General features: G+C 44.3%; 1 protein-coding gene across 1 annotated transcript in view; it reads left to right on the top strand.

Moving 5' to 3' along the window:
- KANSL1L (KAT8 regulatory NSL complex subunit 1 like) overlaps nt 1-16,973 on the top strand; it is a 56,192-nt gene that overhangs the window by 10,437 nt on the left and 28,782 nt on the right. Inside the window, exons 3-6 of the mRNA XM_060257047.1 lie at nt 2,851-2,992; nt 4,878-5,075; nt 5,522-5,643; nt 6,913-7,117. Of these exons, the coding sequence (XP_060113030.1) occupies nt 2,851-2,992; nt 4,878-5,075; nt 5,522-5,643; nt 6,913-7,117 (667 nt within the window). The remainder of the gene's footprint in view (nt 1-2,850; nt 2,993-4,877; nt 5,076-5,521; nt 5,644-6,912; nt 7,118-16,973) is intronic.

A 16,973-nucleotide genomic window follows, 5' to 3' on the forward strand; every position in this document is an offset into this window, starting at 1 on the left:
AGATTTTTTGGAATTCTGTTGTTTGGGGCCGGCGTGTTTGTTTAGTAAGCAGCTGTTTTATGAAGCTTTTTGTAGCTGAGGTTTGTTTGCAATGGCCTTTCATTTCTCAAGTTAAATAGTTTCTCCTTTTGTAAAAATGCAAAGCTTATTTAGAGACCCAGATGTTTGGAAAGCTGTGTTAATTTCCAGGTAATAGTGGCCCATCATTACCACATCTTTATTCATAGTGCTTGATGTTCCTTTAGGAACGTCTTTATGGATAGGACATAGCTACCTGATGGATATGTAATCATTATATCTGATTCTACACAAGGCTATAGATTGTGAAGGGGGAGGGAAATCCATACAGTGCCAGGACAGAGAGGGGAATTTTCTATAAACCCGTAGGAAGGCCCAAGTTTACAGAAAAATCTGAAGCCTTAAACACAACAGGGGTTAAACATTCTTCTCAGTAGTAAATGCAGCATCTGTTGCATGTGCAAGCAACAGTCATTTCCAACTCTGAGGTGACGTTGCTTTCACATATTCATGGCAGACTTTTTACGGGGTGGTTTGCCATTGCCTTCCCCAGTCATCTACACTTCCCCCCCCCCCAGCAAGCTGGGGACTCATTTTACTGACCTCGGAAGGATCAAAGGCTGAGTCAGCCTTGAGCCAGCTACCTGAACCCAGCTTCTGCTGGGATCGAACTCAGGTCGTGATCAGAGAGCTCGGACTGTAGTACTGCAGCTTTACCACTCTGCGCTGCAGGACTCTGTAAGAGGTGATCACCCACTGTGATTTCTTGAGACTACATTTCTGAGATTTCAGTGGCCGTTTGGGAGGGTTGCCAAGCAAGTGTACGAATATGTCGAAGCTGCCCAGGCATTCATTTCTGTCAGTCATAGGGTGGGGGAAGGAGGCAAACTGAACAAGATGGAAGAGAAAGAAGGAAACGGGGGAGTGGGGAGAAAGGAGGAGAAGCTGAAAGGGGGGAGAATTGGGAAAGGTAGGTGCATGGGAGGAAAAGAAGCGAAGAAGGTGCTAGAGGGAGGGAAGGAAGGAAAGCTGAAGGGATAGGTAAAGGTAAGAAGAAGAAGAAAAAAAGAAGAAGAAGAAGATATTGGATTTGTATCCTGCCCTATACTCTGAATCTCAGAGTCTCAGTGCGGCTTACAATCTCCTTTACACCCCCCCCCCCACAGCAGACACCCTCTGAAGTGGGTGCTTTGACAGCAGCTGCTCTTTCAAGGACAACTCCTATGAGAGCTATGGCTGACCCAAGGCCATTCCAGCAGCTGCAAGTGGAGGAGTGAGGAATCAAACCTGGTTCTCCCGGATAAGAGTCCGCTCACTTAACCACTACACCGCTCTGGGTGAGTGGAAAGAAGAGAAGAAAGCTGGGAGAGACTCCCAAGGGAAGAGAAAGAGGAAACAGTGTGGGGAGTAGAAATGATACAGGGGGATGAGAAGCCCCCCCACCCTGAGCCTCTTGCAGTTCCCCTGCTCTTTGTTTTGTTTTAAAACAGCTTTTACATTTTATTGGGCAGACAACCCTGCCTTTCTTCAGTTTAAATTTTAGTTACAGTGTTCTCCCTTAAACATGAAATATCTTAAATACAAGACAGGGTTTGTTTGTTTGTTTGCAAGGTATTTGCAGTGTTCACTGTTACATGTTGAATTTCACGTTAAAAATCGGAACATCTAGTGAGGGAAGCGCGCAGTGATTGGGTAGGCGTAACAAGACTTGATAAGGGTGTGAAGCACACTCAGATTGTGCTAGTAAAAAAACATTAACGCGTTCCAGTTTTAACTTAATACTACTGATTTTATTTTCAGTTCTTTGAAGTAAAAAATGGAGCTGGTTACCACTGACTGGGGGAAAATGTTAAGTGTATTACTTAGGGCAGGGGTGTCAAACTCAATTGTTATGAGGGCCGGATCTGACATAAATGAGAACTTGTTGGGCTGGGCCATGTGTGTACCTATTTAAGATTAGATAGCAGAGATATAAACTTTATAAAGGATGCAGACAAACATATTTAAATATTTGTTTAAAAAAACTGTTAAAACATACTTAAAACATTAGCACTCGTTGGTTTTAAAGGTGCTTTCTTTGTATATCTCCCATGGGATCCAGGGAACTGGGCAAAGGAAGCTCTGGCTCTTTCCTTCCTTCCCCAGGCGACCAGGAGGGGGAGGAGCCTCAGCCAATAGAAGGAAAAGAGGCTTGGCTCAGTAGCTCTGCCGTGCAATTGAGAGAGCTTGGCAAAGCAAGCTATCCCTCCTCCCCTTCCTCCCCAAGGCTCAGCCAATGGAGAAAGTACAAGTTTTGCTCTGTAGCTGCTGTGCTGTTGAGCAAGCCTGGCTAAGCAAGCTGTGATGCAGAAGGAAGCAAGAGAGAGGGAGAAGGAAGCAGATGACAGCCAGTTGCTCGGGGGCCTGATAGGAGTCCTCCAAGGGCACGATTTGGCCCCTGGGCCGCATGTTTGACACCCCTGACTTGGGGAAAATATATGCTGCTCAGAGCTGAGTTACTGATGAATTACCTGTCTGCCATGCAGTGTTCCTTCTAAGCTGAGTTACTGTGTGCTTGTTCACAGTTTTTTGGCCTCCGGCTCACACATTTTTGTCTTAGCTCAGGAAGGATGGCCTAGAGCAAACTAATTTATGCAGTAGCCAAACTGTTTGCTCACAACATTAATGGCAGTAGCTCACAAAGTAGAATTTTTGCTCACAAAACTCCACAGCTTGGAGGGAACATTGCTGCCATGCTAGATTTTCCTTGGTTACCTAGGATATTGAAGTGGCCTTTGTGAAAGCGGGTGTCATCCTTTTGTTGGCTAATCAGAATTCTGTGTTCTTTCCCAGTAAATACAGATCTGACTGGCAGTGGCTGGCGGACAGAGCTAAAATTGGCTGCCGCTGGACATGGCTTCAAGCACAGATTTCGGAGATAGAGTACAAAATCCAGCAACTCACTGATCTTCACAGGCAGATCCGTGCCACCAAGGTAATGTCATTCAGTAAGGGGAGGGGAGGTTCTTCAAGTGATCCATTTCTAGCTTGGTCAGTGAGTTTCATCCAGTCAACTTTCTCACTCTGTCGCACTCAGTTTTCTTCCTCGCTACAGCTCCCATCCATTTGGCTCCCCACACGCAACTCCTGTGGTCCATCTCAAATCCTTGTGGGTGGTCAGAGGGGACTCACTCCTGTGAGACCCAGTTTGGTGTAGTGGTTAAGTGTACAAACTCTTATCTGGAAGAACTGGGTTTGAGTCCCCACGCCTCCACCTGCAGCTGCTGGAATGGCCTTGGGTCAGCCAGAGATCTCGCAGGAGTTGTCCTTGAAAGGGCAGCTGCTGTGAGAGCCCTCTCAGCCCCACCCACCTCACAGGATGTCTGTTGTGGGGAGAGGAAGGGAAAGGAGATTTGTAAGCCAGTCTGAGGCTCCTTTGGCTAGCGAACAGCGGGGTATAAATCCAGTCTCCTCTTCTTCTCCCATTTTCACCAATGGAAAGTCTGAATCCAACACAATATTTTCACCATTTTCCATGGCTTCTGGGTTTTAAAAGAGCAGGACTCCAGTAGCACCTTAAAAAAAACTAACATCTGTGGCAGGATATGTTTTGTGAGTTACTGCTCACTTCTTCAGATAAAAGAACATGAGAACATAAGGGAAGCCATGTTGGATCAGGCCAATGACCCATCCGGTCCAACATTCTGTGTCACACAGTGACTAAAATAAATAAATAAAAAACCAGGCACCATCATTAGGTCTATCAGTGAGGCCAGAATGCTAGAAGCCCTCCCACTGCGCCCCCCCCCCCCAAGCACCAAGAGCATTACCGCCCCAGACAGAGAGTTCCAACAATACGCTGTGGCTAATAGCCACTGATGAACCTCTGCTCCATATGCTTATCCATTCCCCTCTTGAAGCTGCCTATGCTGGGAGAACCAGGTTTAATTCCCCATTCCTTCACATTCACCTGCTGATGTGACCTTGGGTCAGCCACAAGTTCTCTCAAGGCTGTCTGCTCAAGAGCAGTTCTGGGAGAGCTCTCTCAGCCCCACCTCCCCCACAGGGTGCCTATTGTAGGCAAGGGAAGGGAAAGGAGATTTGTAAGCAGAAGGAAGTATCAGAAGTGAGCAGTGACTCACAAAAGCTCATCCCCGTCACAAATTTTGTTAGTCTTTAAGGTGCTACTGGACTCTTGCTCATTTCTACTGTACTGTTAGCTTCTTGCAAGAGTTAATTTCACACCTTAATTTTGCTGGCGCTTATTCACCTGTTGTCTGCAGACAGCTGACGCTTGAAGTTCTATGTCGCTTATTAAAGCTTTTCAGGACTATGAACATATATGAACGTATGAAGCTGCCTTATACTGAATCAGACCCTTGGTCCATCAAAGTCAATATTGTCTACTTAGACTGGTAGCGGCTCTCCAGGGTCTCAAGCTGAGGTTTTTCACATCTACTTGTCTGGACCTTTTTTAGTTGGAGATGCCAGGGATTGAACCTGGGACCTTCTGCTTACCAAGCAGATGCTCTACCACTGAGCCACCGTCCCTCCCCTTCACTCTGTCTCACTCAGTTTCCCTCTTGCCTGTGCTATTTGGCTTCCCACCTGCAGCTCCCGCAGTCCTTCTCAGATCTTTGTGGGTGGTCAAAGGGGACTCACTCCTGTGAGAGCCAGTTTGGTGCAGTGGTTAAGTGCATGGACTCTTATCTGGGAGAACCAGGTTTGATTCCCTACTTCTCCACATGCACCTCCTGGTGTGACCTTATGAACATTAAGCAAGTGACCTTATGAATCTTAAGCAGTATGCTCTGAGAATTACAGCTGACCTAGGCAAATTAGTTTGCCGTTGCAAACTGTGTTCATTCGTTGTCACCTAGGGAATGGTGACCTTAGAAGAACTCCCAACTCCAAAAGACGTCCTGAAGAAGCAAACGCAACCGGCAGACAAAGAAGCTTTATTGCACACCGCAGGGAATTCTCAAGCCCATCCTTTGAGGCAGGATGCTTGGCCTGAAAACGATTTTGAAATGTCACCCAGCAGTCCGACTCTGCTTCTCCAAAACATAGAGAAACAGGTATTCAAAGGGGAATGGGATCGGAAATGGAATTTGAGAACAGTTTCTAGTAGATTTGTACCACGTGTGCTAATGTCTGGATTTCATAAAAAGTCACTTTCACTCCTGGGAGGTTGCAACAGAGAGAACCTGCCATGGTTTGGTTGCTTTTCAAAGCAGTAAACATTGCTGCGTCTTTCCCACGTATGTGTAGTGGTGTGACTATTACGTAGGACTTTGCTAGGGGAGACCTGGTTCAAATACATGCTTGTGAAAAAGAGTTTTTGGGCTGGATGCATTCTTAAATAGATGGAACAATAGAAAATATTCAGGGCAGTTTTTTAGTAAGAAAAGTGGCAGGCCAAATAATTTCTCAATATAACGGGGGCCAAGTTGAATCTTGAAATAGGGGAGGGTAAAAGGCTGTAATGTAAAAACACTTCCCTTTTTCTTTGATACGGTTTCAGAGTGCTCAGCTGAGCGAAATAATCAGCAGTCTGATGGCTCCCTTCAGCCTTTCTCCCACGTCCTCTCCTCTCTCCTCAAAGCCATGCAGACAGAAAGATACGGTCAACGGCATCTCTCTAAGGTAGGTGACCCAGTGGTGTACTGCAGGATAACTTAGCAGCTTTATCAGTTGAGGGATGCAGGACCAGATTAACAATTAGGCCAAGTAGGCACTGGCCTATGGGCCCCCATACCTTTAGGGGCCCCGGCCAGCTTTCCCCTCATTTCCCCCTGCTTGCAGCCCTCCCAGCCTGCACGTGCAGCTAGCATCTGAGCCGCTTTTGGCTGACTTGCCTGGTGCGACTGACGCTGGCGTCATCGCCAAGTTTGCCTCTCCCTGCCTCTCCCCCACAGCTTTGTCTGCAGCGGGGACTATGGACAGTGGGATGGGCGCTCCTGACAGAGATCATTTGCAAGGGGCCCCCCGAGATTTTGACTGCCTAGGGGCCTCCACAGGGTTTAATCTGGTACTGGAGGGAGGTAATAAAAAAAATGACAGCACAATCTTTTTTTAAGCCTTGCTTCTCAGCATCCAGGCACTACTATAGTATTTTCAGGATTAAAGTAGTGACTTACACCATGTGTTTCGAAACTGGAGGATATCTCAAAGCTGCGAAGAAAAGAAACATAATACATGAACTGTGACTGAGATGTGTTAGCCTGTATTCAACAGGAGTTCGGTTTCGATCAGGGGTGTCAAACATGTCACCCGGGGGGGGGGGGAGATCAGGCCCCCAGAGGGGTCCTATCAGGTCCGTGAGCAAATCAAAAGTAGGTTTGCAACTTACAGGTACACCCTTGAAAAACACCTGAACAGCATACTCGAGACTGCTATAGCACAAGCATCGTCTCCGGTATTCAATGCAGTAGTTCAGAGTAAGAAGTGTCAGTTATCAGACTGTTGAATAAACAAAATATTGCAAGAATGCTAATGTTTTAAGCATGTTTTAAGTTTTTAAAAAATCTGTTACGTGTCAGTGTCTGCTACTTGGCATTACACTTTATGACATACATGGCCTGGCCCAGCAAGGTCTCATTTATGTCAGATCCGGCCCTCATAGCAAATGTTAACAGTGTTAACACTGGAGAGCTCATTGGGTGTTCAGATTTAAGTGACATTTCTTAGCTGAGGCTGCAATCACAGTGGAGATTTTAAATTTTTATTCTCTCCTCTTTCCTGGTGTATTTTTCAAAATTTCACCTCCACAGTTGGGTTTTGTGTGTGTGCATGCTGATAGAAAATGTCGCCATTTTGTGGTTGCACCCACTGCCTCATGTCAGAATTCCAGAATTTTTTTTTTTTAGCATTCTTGACCTCCTGCGATAATTTTTATTATTTGGTGCATTTCAGAGGTGCAGGAACCGCTGAGGAAATTTCGTCTTCCAGCAGTTGGCTGATTGACCAGCAGCACCTGAAGAGAAGAAGGAAAGACAAGACAAGGCTTAGAGCATCATCTGTTTTGGTGGTGAGCACATCTGCTCGAACCAGACCAGTTCAGAGTTTCCAGAGGAGAAAACTGTACAAAATGAAGACTGACTTTGATTGGAACCAGCAGGTGAGACTATGTTTCCTTTCTTTCTCAAAGAGCCCGTAGCCACCATGTGTACTTACTCTTGTTCTGTGAAATTCTAAATGAGGCACAGTAGTCTGAATGAATAGATCCTATATGCTGGACACGTGCAAAATGGTCTCGGATGTGGCCTTGCTTACTATTATTACTAGGATTGCCAGCTATGGATAGGGAAACACCAGGCAATTTTGGGGGTGGAGCTATGGAGGGCGGGCTTTGGGGAGGGGAGGGACTTCAGTGGGCTATGATGTCATAGGGTCCACCTTCCAAAGCAGCCATTTTCTCCAGATGAATTGATCTCTCCCACCTGGCGATCGTGGCTACAAGCATAGACAGCTTCAAGAAGGGATTGGATAAACATCTGGAGCAGAGGTCCATCAGTGGCTGTTAGCCACAGTGTACTGTTGGAACTCTCTGTCTGGGGCAGTGATGCTCTGTATTCTGGGTGCTTGGGGGGCACGGTTGGAGGGCTTCTAATGTCCTGGCCCCACTGATGGACCTCTTGATGGCACCTGGGTTTTTTTGGCCACTGTGACACAGAATGTTGGACTGGATGGGCCACTGGCCTGATCCAACATGGCTTCTCTTATATTCTTATGCCTGGGGCAGTGATGCTCTGTCTTCTTGGTGCTTGCGGGGGGCAGCAGTGGGAGGGCTTCTTTTGTCCTGGCCCCACTGGTGGACCTCCTGATGGCACTTGTTTTTTTTGGCCACTGTGTGATACAGAGTGTTGGACTGGAGGGGCCATTGGCCTGATCCAACATGGCTTCTCTTATGTTCTTATGCCTGGGGCTGTGATGCTCTGTGTTCTTGGTGCTTGGGGGGGGGGGCATTGTCCTGAGCCAACATGGCTTCTCTTATGTTTACTTGAAATCCCACGAGTTCTCCAGCCACCACCTGGAGGCAAGCAAGCCTAATTACTATCTCAGTTCCTTCAGTTTTGGAATCGCTGTTCGGTGTGTCATTGTCTTCCTCCTTACAACCTAGGTGAGGTAGTTACATTTTTGGCCCAAGGCACTGTGTTGAGATGGCATCCCTACATTATCCTTTGGGTCTGCCCCTTTGGTTGAGAAGAGGGTAGAAGAGAGAAGAAGGCAAATGAGGAGGAGAATGGGTTAATTATGGCAGTCTGTTTCATCAACGCATGCTTTTATGAGAACCAAGAATGAAAGCATCTTTTTGCCTTGTCAGAATGCTGTCCCCCATTTTTTTTTAAAAAAATGTTTCAGGTATTTATTAGATTCAAAGAGGACAAGTCTGTCCATGGCTTCTAGCCATGGTTGATGAGGGGAACCTCTACATTCAGAGGCACGAATCCTCTGAATCCCAGAGCCAAGAGGGAACACCAGGGGAAGACCTCAGCCTCTATGACCTAGGAACTGGTTGACCGCTGTGTGAGACAGGATGCTGGACTAGATGGACCACAGCTCTGATCCAGCAGGACTCTTCTGATGTTCTTAGGAAGGCCTCAGCCTCTATGGCCTGTTGTTGGGCATCCCTAGGAACTGGTTGACTGCTGTGTGAGACAGGAGGCTGGACTAGATGGACCATTGACCTGATCTAGCAGGGCTCTTCTAATGTTCTTAAGCATATGTGCCCTCTGTTTCAGGCACTACTACCTGAACTGTGAACTGAAACCTCATGCCAGGCTTCATACTAGTTCTAGGAGTCAGAATGTCCCATTTAACTTGCTCAGCACTGTAGACTTTATGTGCTAGTCCGTATTAACATTTTGGAGCTTTCTGGTGCTGCTTGCAAATTAATGCTTTAGAGCAACCAAACTAATATAGGGATGCCAAAGCCCTGAGCTATGAGGCTATGCTTTAAATAAGCTAATAGTGGAAATAAAGCACTGTTTAAGAATTAAATGATGTCACTGCTCTTACATTCCTTTGTGAAGTCAGGGTATTGGCATGCTGAGACGTCTGAAGAAACGGTCAGATTTTCCTATGGTGACAGGGCTACTGTCTGTATCAAAGTTCTAATTAGGACTAAAACCCATGTTGAAAAACGTTCCCTTATGTAATACTTGGATTAAGGTTTTGCACTCTAAACAGATTTGGATGCAGAGTCATGGAGTAAAAGGACAGGTCCTCTTGTGGATCAAAAACTGGCTAATTAATAGGAAGCAGAGAGTGAGTATAAATGGACAGTCTTTGCAGTGGAGGACAGTAAGCAGTGGGGTGCCGCAGGGCTCAGTACTGGGTCCCATGCTCTTTAACTTGTTCATAAATGATTTGGAGTTGGGAGTGAGCAGTGAAGTGGCCAAGTTTGCGGATGACACTAAATTGTTCAGGGTGGTGAGAACCAGAGAGGATTGTGAGGCACTCCAAAGGGATCTGTTGAGGCTGGGTGAGTGGGCGTCAACGTGGCAGATGAGGTTCAATGTGGCCAAGTGCAAAGCAATGCACATTGGGGCCAAGAATCCCAGCTACAAATACAAGTTGATGGGGTGTGAACTGGCAGAGACTGACCAAGAGAGAGATCTTGGGGTCGTGGTAGATAACTCACTGAAAATGTCAAGACAGTATGCAATTGCAATAAAAAAGGCCAATGCCATGCTGGGAATTATTAGGAAGGGAATTGAAAACAAATCAGCCAGTATCATAATGCCCCTGTATAAATCGATGGTGCGGTCTCATTTGGAATACTGTGTGCAATTCTGGTCACCGCACCTCAAAAAGGATATTATAGCATTGGAAAAAGTGCAGAAAAGGGCAACTAGAATGAATAAAGGTTTGGAGCACTTTCCCTATGAAGAAAGGTTAAAACGCTTGGGGCTCTTTAGCTTGGAGAAACGTCGACTGCGGGGTGACATGATACAGGTTTACAAGATAATGCATGGAATGGAGAAAGTAGAGAAAGAAGTACTTTTCTCCCTTTCTCACAATACAAGAACTCGTGGGCATTTGATGAAATTGCTGAGCAGTCGGGTTAGAATGGATAAAAGGAAGTACTTCTTCACCCAAAGGGTGATTAACATGTGGAATTCACTGCCGCAGGAGGTGGTGGTGGCTACAGGCATGGACAGCTTCAAAAGGGAGTTAGATAAAAATATGGAGCAGAGATCCATCAGTGGCTATTAGCCACAGTGTGTATATATAGATATAGATATATATATGTATATGTATGTGTATATGTAGTTTTTTTGGCCACTGTGTGACACAGAGTGTTGGACTGGATGGGCCATTGGCCTGATCCAACATAGCTTCTCTTATGTTCTTATGATCCCTGTCTCTGTATTTTGTAATTAACACCCCGGTTTGTATCCAATCACTCCACTTAGCAAATTCGGAAAATGTCCCTCCAACCTAAATGGGCCTTCCTCCAATTTGATTCTTCTTACAATGGGAGTAGACTCCTTAGGTAAGACCAGGGCTGGCCAAATTGCAGCTCGGGAGCCATATGTGGCTCTTTCACACATATTGTGTGGCTCTCGAAGCCCCTACCACCCCATCAGCTGGCTTTGAGAAGACATTTCTCTCTTTCAGTCACTTCTCCAAGGTAATCCAGCTGGCGGCAAGGAGAATGCATTTAAAGTTGCTTTCTTTCCACCTCTCCCTTCTCTCTCTCCCCATCTATTTTCCTTTCTTCCCTCGAACATCTAATGCTCTTGCAGCTCTCAAACATCTGGTGTTTATTCTGTGTGGCTCTTTTGTTAAGCAAGTTTGGCCACCCATGGGTTAGACCTTAAAAACCTACAACTAGCATTGTAAAATCACATTATCACAATAAAACAAACTGCTTCTCAGCCATTGCATCCAAATCTTCCAGCCCAGTATTTCAGATCAGGAAAGTTCTACTAGTCATAGACACAAAGATGGATTGCAAGCCATAAGAAATGTGATTTCTGACAATGCTGCAACCGACTTTGACACCAGACTGTGCCATTTTGTTCCCGCCCATAACCACTTAAGAGCTAGCAAGAACTTGAACATATGAAGGTGCCTTGTACTGAATCAGACCCTCGGTCCATCAAAATCAGTATTTACTCAGACTGGCAGCGGCTCTCCAGGGTCTCAAGCTGAGGTAATTGCCTGGACCCTTTTTAGCTGGAGATGCCAGGGATTGAACCTGGGACCTTCTGGTTACCAAGCAGATGCTCTACCACTGAGCCACCGTCCCTCCCCTTGTTCCTTCAGATCAATGGTACAGCCTTTGGCACCCTCTTGGCCCCACAATATGCTAACGTCCTTATGGCTAATTTGGAGCAGTGCTTCCTGAACTCCCACCCACTCATACCTCTCATATCTGTGATGACATTTTTTATTGTCTGGACATATGGTAAAGAGGAAAGGAAAGGTCCCCTGTGCAAGCACCAGTCATTTCCGACTCTGGGATGACGTTTCCCTAGACATATTCCACCAGGCATTCAACGACTTTCACCCCGCCATCAACTTGACAATGCAATGCAATGCAAGAAATACATTTTCTGGACACTACTGTAAAAATACACAACAGTCACATAGACACCCCCTTATACCGGAAACCTACTGACTGACAAATTTCCTATTTGGAATAAGAGATTAGAATAGTAGATGGTAATGTAACTTGGAATGAAGAAGATATCCCAGCCTGCACTCTGAATCTCCGAGTCTCAGAGCGGCTTACAATCTCCTTTACCTTCCTCCCCCACACCAGACATCCTGTGAGGTAGGTGGGGCTGAGAGAGTTCTCCCAGAAGCTGTCCTTTCAAGGACAGTTCTGCAAGAGCTATGACTGACCCAAGGTCATTCCAGCAGCTGCAAGTGGAGGAGTGGGGAATCAAACCCAGTTCTCTCAGATAACAGTCTGCACACTTAACCACTACACTAAACTGGCTCAAATGGCAGATTGGAATGTAGTTCTTTGACCTGGGGACAGGGGAGAGAACTCTACACAGCCAGTTATCCTACTGTTGCTGGCCCTCCAGAGGAACTGGTTGGCCCCTGTTTGAGACAGGAGGCTGGACTAGATGGACCTTCACTGGTCTGATCCAGCAGGGCTCTTTTGATGTTCTTAGGAAGGCCTTGGACTCTCTGCCCTGTTGTTGGCCCTCCAGAGGAACTGGTTGGCCACTGTGTGAGGCAGGAGGCTGGACTAGATGGACCTTCACTGGTCTGATCCAGCAGGCTCTTTTGATGTTCTTATCTGGGAGATCTGAGTTCAGACCCAAATGATGTTTGTGGAACACGTTGCAGTTCACAAACTCCGGCCACATAACTCAGAATATCTCAAATTAACTCTGTCTCTAAACTTTCTCGGCTTGATATATTTACTATTTAATTCATTCAGGTCTATAGCCTTTTATTCTGGGAAGAATCCTAACTTAAGACCGACCAATTTAAAAGCATTACGAAGGCTTCAAAGAAGAAAGCTAGGCCAGTCAGGAACAGCAGAAATGAAGAAAGGAATGACAATGTACTATTTCAGTTTCCCTCAGACGAAGCACGGCCAGCTGTGTAAGCCCTTCCAGCTAAACAAACATTGACGACCAAAAACCAGACAGAGCAATGTGATATCACACGTTTCCCCAGAAACAAGTGTTCTTAAAAAAAAAAAAAAAACCCTTTGCGATCCCATCTCCTTTCCTAAATGAAGGTACGGAATGAAGATAAGATAAGGAACAAGAATGTTAGTTGTAGAAGCAGGATTTCTGCACTTCTTACAAGTTTCCAGTGTTTGGACTCTTCTCCAAAGTAAATAGATGAACGCAGAGGTGAAGTATATCATGTTAAATTAAGTGAATGGGGAGAAAACCGACCCCCCCCCCCAAAAAAAAAAAAAGAAAACAGACTTCCCCTCAAAAACTGAATATTCACAAGTGAAGACAGCTAATAAGCGCCTCTTCCAAGGCACGAAAAGAAAGCAATCTTGCTCTTAAAAAAAAAAATTCTTGAGGAATAAGGGGGCCTCATTCTTCAGTGTCCAGCACAACTGCTAAGGCATTAAATGTCGCCCTGATCTTGATCTGCCCAAATACTGAAGATGTCCTCCTCAGCGTAATGAGAGCCACTCTTGGGACAAACAAGAGGTCACCTCTCCAGCTCTGAGTGGAGCCCACTGTTAGGGTTGCCGATCTCCAGAGAGAACCAAGATCAGTTCCCCCTGCTAAGATCCCTCCCCCCTCCCCAGATCTTGTCCTTCCTCAGGCTCCACCCCCAAATCTTCAGGAATTTCCCAACCTGGACTTAAAAACTCTATGGCAGGGGTGGCCAAACTGTGGCTCTTTCACACGGACTGTGTGGCTCTCAAAGCCCCCACCACCCTGTCAGTCGGCTTGGAGAAAGCATGTGTCTATTTAAATCACTTCGCCAAGCCAGCCAGCGGCTTGGAGAATGCATTTAATGTTAAAGTTGCTTGCTTTCCATCTCTCCCTCTCCCTCCCATCTATCTGCCTGCCTGCCTAGCCTTCCTTGTGGCTCTCAAATATCTGACCTTAATCACTCTCTGTGGGTCTGTGGTAGGCAGCAGGGCTGGGAGACTTACCAGCCTCAGTGATGGGTGGTGGTGGTGGGGGTTAGGGATTCCCTACCCCCTGTGAGTCTCGCAGGTCTATCAGCAGGAACTCATTTGCATAACAGGCCACACCACTAACATCACCATTGTTTTTCACAGGGCTTTTTGGTAGAAAAAGCCCAGCAAGAGCTCCTTTGCATATTAGGCCGCACATCCCTGATGTCAAGCCAGCTGGAACTGCATTCCTGCTCAAAAGAAGCCCTGTCTGTCTGTAGCTTGTTCTTTCCCTGAATTTAGCAGTGCTGAACATACATGTTGGGGAAGGACTGTAGTTTTTAGTTGAGTGTGTATTTAATGTCATTGTTGTTACCAGTAACAGAAACTGCTTTTTCACCTTGAAATTGCAGCCAGATACCCATTCAGCATATTATATCTTAAAATATCAGCTAAAATTGCAAGGAAGAGATCATCAAGCTGAGTCGTCCCCCCCCCCCCCCCAGTGCAATGGTAACATGACTTGAGGAACCTTATTTAAATATCCTGTTTGAATGGAATGGAAAAGAAAGAAAAGGTCCCCTGTGCAAGCACCAGTCATTTCCGACTCTGGGGTGACATTGCTTTCACAACGTTTTCACGGCAGACTTTTTACGGGGTGGTTTGCCATTGCCTCCCCCAGTCATCTACGCTTTCCCCCCAGCAAGCTGGGTACGCATTTTACCAACCTCAGAAGGATGGAGGGCTGAGTCAATCTCGATCCGGCTACCTGAAAACCCAGTTTCCGCCGGGGATTGAACTCAGGCTGTGAGCAGAGCTTAGGACTGCAGTACTGCAGCTTTAACACTCTGCGCCACGGGGCTCTTCTTGAATGGAAAAGCGCCCTCTAAATTTGGATCGGCTGGCTTCCTGGCTCAGGTATTACTTCCGTTCATGATGTCTGGCAGTAAAAACAAAACAAAACCTGTCTGTGGCTATCAGCATGTAACATGATTGGAGTTCAACTGTCTGGCATTTTATGCAGTAAAAATAAATGGAGAGGCTGGCTTTTGTTTGTTTTAAAATAGCAACTGGGCTTTCTTTTGTCAAGTTTCACAAAAAAGTACTCTGGCAATGCAGAACATTTACCATTCTTTCCAGTGGCTGTTTTTACTAGCCGCAAATATAATGGTTTGCATTCCATTGCCCCCCTTTTTTTTTCCTTCAGGAACCATGCAATTTCATAGTTTATAAAAGCTTAAAATAATTACGGTCTCTGGAAATTGTAGTGATGGTGTATTTGAATAGCATCCCTTCCTCTTCTCCTTCTATATGTAAACTGATTTTTTTTTCCAGCTAAAAGTTAACCTTGGATGTCTTAGTTCAGCCTCGCCTTGTTTACCGTAGCCATGAGCTGAACAATTCTTTCAGAAATGTTATAACCCATAGGAGGATTTTAGGCTCATTGGAAAGAGCAAGTCTTGTTCTTTTAAATCTGATACATAGTTTTCAATTTGCTGAGATCATGTTTTCAAGTATTTTTTAAGGACAGATCACAAGCCAATACGTGCAACGGCCATTTCAATGGAAAAGATGCAGGAGCAGTTAGAGGCTATGAAGCAAGGCTGATGAAAGGAATGAAGGAACTCAAGAAAGAAATTAAAAAAGACATTGAAGCTAGTATAGTAGCTTTAGAGAAAAAAATTGAAGATTTTAAAAATGAAACTGTGGTAACATCAAAAAAGTGGATGATGTGGAGAAAAAAGTAAAAGAATACGATTCCGCCTTAAAAAGTGTGCAAGAGAAAGCTGTATTGCAGGACTGTAAGCTGATGGAAAACCTGGTACATCTGAGAGGAGTACCTGAGAATGAACAAGATCTGAAGGATTATATAATGAAAATTATTGTGGATTTTTTGGAAGATGATTTAGAAACATCAAAATACCAATATGACTATGTATATAGAGTCAATTCTCTCTAAGCTAAGAAAAATAAACTACCAAGAGACGTGGTAGTAACATTTTTGACATGAGATATGGTGGGAAGAATTATAGCTAAAAGCTTTGAAAAGAACTTCGTGGTAGAATCAGTGTAGTGAGGATTATGAGAGAGCTGCCAAGGAAAGTACTGACTGATAGAAAGGCCTATAAAAAATTAACAGGAAAATTACGGGACAATGATATAAGGTATAGATGGATTCTACCAGAAGCCTTGAGTTTTGATCTCCAAGGCAGAAGGATTACAATTACAAGTGTATAAGAACTGAGAAGATTTTTGGAGGGACATAAAGAATTTGGTGACACAGTTTAAAGAAGAAAACATAATTGATTACAAATTATTATCTTGGAATGTTAATGGACTAAATTCACCTCAAAAAAGAAAAGCAACATTTCATTGGATTACAAAGCAAAAATGCAACATAATTTGTTTACAAGAAGTTCATATTAAACAAATGGATTATTAATTTTTATGGAATAAGCAATTGGGTCTGGAATTTTATTCATTGGCTAAACAAAAAAAAGAGGTGTACTTTTTATATTGAACAGGAATTGGAGCCAAAAGAAATTTTTAAAGATAATGATGGGAGATATTTAGCAGTGGAAGTAACATTAAATACAAAAAACCCACTGTTGCTGGGACTATATGCACCAAATGGTGCGAAAGATTCTTTTTTTAAAAGAAATAATGCAACAGCTTGATCAAGTGTCATATGAACAAATTATGGTAATGGGATATTTTAATGGTACAATTAAAATACATTGGATAGATCGGGGAGGAAAAAAAATAACAAGGAAGGGAAACTGCCAACATCTTTTTTTGAATTAGTTAAACAAGAAAACTTGGAGGATTTATGGAGGAAGTTCAACGGAAGTAATAAAAATATATGCTGAAGGTGAAGGAAAGTGGTTATCATATGGTCAAATATTGAAAATTCAAGGTGGTAAAGTTGAACTAAAGATGGAAGAATTAAGTAACAAATATGATTGGTTTCAAATTCAACAAATTAAGAACCTGGTGGAAAGCGACATTAAAAGTGAAGGAATAAAAAAAGAGCAAATCGAATTGGAAAAAGTTCTGCTTGGAGATAATGAAAAGTTGATTTCAAAACTATATAAAGTATTACTGAAATGGTCTACTGAAGATGTAGTAGTAAAATCTCAAATGATAAAATGGGCAATTAATGTTAATAAAGAAATACAGATGGAAACATGGGAATACTTGTGGAAGAACTCTATGAAAATCTCGACATGTTATAGTATCAAAGAAAACTGTTATAAAATGATGTACAGGTGGTACATGACTCATAAAAAGTTAGCAAAAATGAACAATAAGATTCCAGATAGATGTTGGAAATGTAAAAAGCATGAAGGTTCTTTCTACCATATGTGGTGGACTTGTGAAAGAGCGAAACAGTTTTGGCGAATGATTC

This window comes from Heteronotia binoei, chromosome 16 (genome assembly GCF_032191835.1).
Source record: "Heteronotia binoei isolate CCM8104 ecotype False Entrance Well chromosome 16, APGP_CSIRO_Hbin_v1, whole genome shotgun sequence".
Classification (NCBI taxonomy): Eukaryota; Metazoa; Chordata; class Lepidosauria; order Squamata; family Gekkonidae; genus Heteronotia; species Heteronotia binoei.